Below are 6187 nucleotides of genomic sequence, written 5' to 3' on the forward strand. Positions count from 1 at the left end.
TTTCTTTATTGAATTTAATATTTGATATGTCAGGTCAAAAGGAAAATTTTGATATGTGGCTCAATGAGTCACACGATATTATTTTTAATTTTTTTTTGAGTGGGAGAAGCCATCTCAATAGCTTGCTACTGAGCTTCTCATGCGTGTCTAGCATTGCGCTATTGCATGGATCTGACGCACCACACACAATAAATATATCATGTATATTGTCTTAATTTAGTGTTTGAAGATGACAAGTTAATTTTAAAACTTATCATAGTATCCTGCCTCACTAATTATAATGTTTATCTTGGATATCAGTTGAGTAACAAAGTAACAGAATATGATAAGAAAAAAATTTATTGACATATCCTTATAAAATATAAATATTGAAATATAATAAAATATAGATATAAATAAAAGAAAACTAAAATAATTTGACATGAAATAATAAAATAATAAAATTCACTGAAATTATAATGTTTGAAAATTATTATTAAAAATTAAAAAAATATGAATATTAATTTAAATTTTTAACAATTTAAATATTATTTTCTTGTATGAGTAGTTTTTTGATTTATATATATTATATATATATATATATATATATATATATATATATATATATAATAGTATTATTTACTATGTAATTATTTCAGAAGGGTAATCATCGTTTAAATATGATATGTGGTGGTCGGAGTTTGAAATCGATACCTTGCATAAATTATGCATTGTCCCTATCAACTGAGTTAAGTCCACAATCACTGTTTATATATATATATATATATATATATATATATATATATATATGAGTTAGGATCCGTTGACATCAGGTATAAGTCTAATGACTTACACCAAATCTTATCCGTCAATTTTACTTAATCCAATGGCTTCCATCTATCAAATTAAAAGAAGTCAAAAGTGAGACACATACGATTCCCTCTCCCTTCTCTTGTCATATAAGACCTTGCTCTACTTGACTCATTATTCAAATCAGTGTTCAATGCTGTAGGAGTGATACACATGCATGAAATGACAGACCCTGCATTATCCATCTACAATTTCCTGTCAAGAGAAGGTGCAAAAAGACATTACCCACCTCTACCACCACCTTCAACACGCACTTTTCAGTGCCACTTCTGCCACCGCAAGTTCTACTCTTCTCAAGCTCTTGGTGGCCACCAGAACGCACACAAGCTAGAGAGAGCTGCTGCAAGAAGATCAACCAAGCCTCTCCATAATTTTCATCATCATCATCATCATAACAATAATAATGGGTCCTTTCACCCTTCTTCTCTTATAATCACTGACCTAAGGCCCAAGCCCAAGCCCCAAAAAGAATCTGCTCGTTTCTTCCACAACTACCCCTTGCTAGAAGTTGAGCCTTTTCATCAGCTCCATGCTGGCACTTCCATAATTTCTCATGAATACGATACTCCTCCTCCTGCTGAACCTTCTGATCATGCCAATCTTGACCTCACCCTTCGTTTGTGAAGCAAATTGTTTTTTTTAATGTTTCTCTTTGTCGTTAGTCTTTTATTTGTGGTCACAAACATTATCTAGTTTTAGTAGTAGTTTTTTTTTTATTTTTTATTTTTATGTTGACCATCATGATATTACAACGAAAAAGGAGGTCTCTCTCTTCTGTTGATCACTTGGTATAATTTAATTATAAATATCAAATGTGGGTTTCAGACCAATTCTCAAGCTACCGATGTTTAGGTTGTTTCCTATGAATCACGTATACTCTTTAGACTAGATGTCTCGGTGTCGGACACGTGTATTACACTGAATTATTGTGATTTTTTCAAATTAATGACGGTATTGGTATGTCGATGTTCGTACTTGATAGGTTGTTTCACTTTATATATCCTTTATTTACAGCAATTAAGGCATTTTGTCGGCTAATGTTAATATTTGTAAGTGGTGTTGCCTATAAAACTATGTAAAGAAGAACAACAAAACACATGTATTCAACGATAGAAACGAAAAACAACATAACACGTGTGCACTTTGTAGTTTATGAAAAGTGTTCGTAGCATTTCTTTTATATGGAACCAACCATGTACGAAATAGAGAAAAAAATACATTAATTCAATATAAGATATACACGATTTTGTGGTGAAGGATTGCAACAATAAGACTTTATATCAGAGACATCATTTCTTCTGTTGAACTATGTGTGTATATGCCACTGAAACAACGCACACATAATAATTTAACAAAAGAAATAACATATAAATTTTAATTATTTATTTTCCTATACTGTGATGCTATAATAATAGCTCATTAAAATACTATCATGAGGTTGGTTTATTTGGAAGGACTGATTAAGGAGAGTTGGAAAAAGGTCTATTAATGTGATGAGTTTTGTTCATTAGTACATCTTGCTTAGAAAATAAAATAAAAAATTACCTACAATATGATAGGGAATAATAAGATCAGACTAGTATCGTACAATCTCTTTGGTCCTTGTATGATTGTAACTAAATAGCAAACTATGATGCAATTCTCATCTTGGACCTTGGCTGAAATTACTTTAACTAAATAGTTTAGGAATCATAATTATTAATGTGAATTAGTCTAAATCTAATTTCATGGACCATCAATCGCTTCAATTATCATAATATATAAATGTTATTACTGCACGTCCATCATATTATTTTTCTGATTTAATTTGAAGGGATGGACTCAGACTCAATTGAGAGGACGAATATTTATGACTCTAGTGTGTCATCATCTTTTGTTTTGTTTTGTTTCACCTCAGTACTATTTCTAGTATTAGTTTCCCTTTTGGTAAAAAACGATACGTCATCAAATTTGATATCTAAGGTTGATTAGCTCAAATAGGAAGTAAAACAACATATGACATGAGAAGATGAAGCCCACTGGTTTCAAATCAATTAATTGTAAAGTAGATTCCTGTGTTAAAAAAAAAAAGGACAGTGTGATGAGACATTGGTGTTTACTTCGTGCAATTGTTGTTGGTGGTGTTAAAGCATTAGAAAGGGACCTTCTCAATACATGTAGCTAGCTAGCTTGTTGTACCCAAACTTTTATGAAACTAAGCTTAGGCGCTATAAGCTAATTTTATGACCATGTTCTGAAAGCATTTCAAAACTATGAGTACCTATAAATTGCTTTTCAATGGGACTGAATCGTAATTTTATTCCAATTACTTGTGGCTTAGGGCAGGAATAGGTCAGTCGCTTGTTGGGATATATAGTCCGACTTATTTAAAGTGTGGCTCGGCCTAACTTATTTAATAAATACTACCTCCGTTTTAAAATATAAGTAAATTTTACTTTTTAAATTCATTCAATTAATGATGTATGTGGTCCATAATTGAACGAACTTAAAAAGTAAAATTTGCTTATATTTTGAAACAGATGGAGTAGATTAAGCTCATGCTTTGAAAAAGTCTTTTAATCTAAATAGATTAGGCTAAAACTTATAGAAAAGCATATCAGACCAATCATAACGACTCATATATGTGTGTAGTTACATATACTTCATTATATTAATACATTTTCTGTTTCTTCATATTTCCAATACCACAATTAATTTATTCTTTTTCAAAATTGTTTAGTCATTTGAAATTTCCAAGGAGTTACAAGACTCTTGATATTACTCTCATACTACACTGTGAATGCGGTGCGCTCTCTCTTTCACTCACAACTGAGAATCAGCGTCTCGTGTGAAATTAGTTAGGGCTTTTATCTTATCACAAATCGGCTCTTTGAAGGAAGGATTCCAACAACTACATGTTCTTTTTGGTATTATTCTTTTAATTTCTTACTGTTGTTATTTTCATCTCATTTCAAAATACAAAATAAAGAATCTTATTAGCAAAAATAAAATACATTGCAATCAGTGATAAATCCATAAATTTTGAATAGTGGATGTAGCATGTACATATAAATTTCAAACAATACATATTTATTATTTTTTGTGAGTTCTCTTATTTCTCAATAAGATATATATCCTCTACTTTGACTGTTATTGATGAAATATCTTTACCTTTGATAAAGGAAATCACTACTTAGGAAGAAAATGTCTTTAATATAGTGTGTGTATGTTATTAGTAATTTAATTCTTGGTTGAATGTTAGTTTTAGTGAGATACTATACACTATTGATAATTAATACAGCACATATAACTGTTGGACTGTTGGTGGAGAACAATGAATAGGAAGGGTATCAAGAAAAGCAAAAAAAAAAAAAGTGGGGACACGAGCCTGCAAAAGGGCCAGCGTGTATTCGTCCATGAAGGCAATAAGTTAAATGAAGGCAATATATATACTTGTTAGCCACTATAAAATGGATTTACAAACTCTACGATATTTTGTTGGCAGATTAACCTTTTAAGAAATATATGTTATTAACTAATGTTCCAATGAATAGTTTATAGTTACTATTTCTGGAGACGGTTTGTAGTCGTCAACGAATAATAATTAACTATCGTTAAAAGTATTTTTAAAAGTTTGAGGTGTTTGTATGCAATTGTTAAATGTTTAAAGAGCAATTTTCAAAAGACGGTACCGGTGACCTAGAAGCTAAGATGGAATGCAATCATAGTTAGGCAAGGAAATAAGCCAATCCGGTTTCACTTGAGTGGTAATGCGTGAGAAATACAAAGTGCATTAGTAGTCTAGGCTTTTGCCAAAGTAGCTTATCAACGGTTGTTTTAAATTTTCAAAAGCATATCCTAATTAGACTAATGCACTTTGTATTCAAGGGTTGAGTCCAAATTGTTCAAACTTTTAGACCAATACACCACCTATGTTTGAACACTTATATATCAACATGAACAATCCTTACTTAGTCATAAACCCAACTAAAAAGAAGTTAATATATACATGAGTGAAAAAAGTAAAAGAAAAATGAATTAAACAATGTGTTTTTATAAATAAGTAAATAATATATAATTTGATGTGTATGTCTAAATCATTTTTATTTAGACTTGTTCCATATCAAGTGTTAATTACTCTATCAATATTGAACCTCATATGGAAGTTTTCTTATAAAATAGAATTCTATCTTAATTTTTGGTTACTTCTCATTGCTATGATTTTTAAGTGGACCTACTCAAAACAGATTTATACTTAAGTTTTTTTAAGATTATCTTTTGTATATATTTGTTGGCACCTTCTTTTTTCATATTATAAAGTTCTCACGCGTTTCTGCAGTTTTAAATTATAATCCAAACAACATAAATATTCTATAAAACCTTCCAAAACATGCTTAAACATCGCGAGAAAAGAATAAGATGGAAAAAAAATAAAACAAAGCGTTAACTAGTGATCCGAAATAATTTAGCACAAGGCCTTGCATTGCAAGACCAATTATCCCAGCTACAGTCGTTCTCAGACACTAGTTTATTCAATTAGCCTTTGTTTTCTATAATTGATCCTTCCATACATATAACCTCATGGATTAATCTCCAATTCTCTATAATTAAGGTGTGCGATTCTCGACACTATATTGTTTGAAAATAAAAAATAAAGATTAAATAATATACTCATATTCTTTTGATAAATTAAATGTGTCTACTTCGTACAACTGTGGATAACAATCTTCACGAAGTAACTGAGATTCGGTTAAGGAATTAACCCATCACAATAAATTAATATTTTTTTATACATACTAGACATTATTGATCAAACCCTAAACTAAATGATTAAGAGACACCAAATATCCATGCTTGTTACATTATAGTTCGTATACTCATATTCTAGGGATAACATTCCGTGCTTTTTTCATACCTTCTATTTTCTTATGCATGTACTATTCGTTTACGTGAGTGTATGTTCTGTTCTTGGGTTGACGTCCAATTTTGCACAATTTCTTAACCACTCGAATTGAATTACATTTCTTAAATGTGTCATACACGTAACAGAATATTAAGTTTTTAATTTTTATATTAAACCTAATCATTTTGCAAAATGGGTCTGTAAGGTAACGACTATGATATTATAACAGCTGACACATCTAAATGTTGTAAAGTATTAGGGTCTCCAGATTAACGTGGAATGGTACATTTTTTTTTGTGCGACATGTCGATGCATGTTTCTTATTTTGACAAAATTTGGATTTTTTTTTTGTAAAATTTGGTCTTAAAAACTGGTTTAAATTGGTTTTTAAACCAATAAATAACCATTTTTTAATCTGGATTAAGAAAAAAAATCAGATATTTTTTAAACCAAACC

At 30.2% G+C, this 6187-nt stretch overlaps 1 protein-coding gene across 1 annotated transcript; it reads left to right on the forward strand.

Annotated features, from left to right (window-relative positions):
* The first annotated feature begins 1011 nt into the window (after window positions 1–1011).
* On the forward strand, window positions 1012–1473 carry LOC11430154 (zinc finger protein 7). The gene has a single exon (XM_003624685.1). It carries the CDS (start codon window positions 1012–1014, stop codon window positions 1471–1473), a length of 462 nt encoding a protein of 153 aa, XP_003624733.1.
* The last annotated feature ends 4714 nt before the right edge of the window (window positions 1474–6187 follow it).

This window comes from Medicago truncatula, chromosome 7 (assembly GCF_003473485.1).
Source record: "Medicago truncatula cultivar Jemalong A17 chromosome 7, MtrunA17r5.0-ANR, whole genome shotgun sequence".
Taxonomy (NCBI): domain Eukaryota; kingdom Viridiplantae; phylum Streptophyta; class Magnoliopsida; order Fabales; family Fabaceae; genus Medicago; species Medicago truncatula.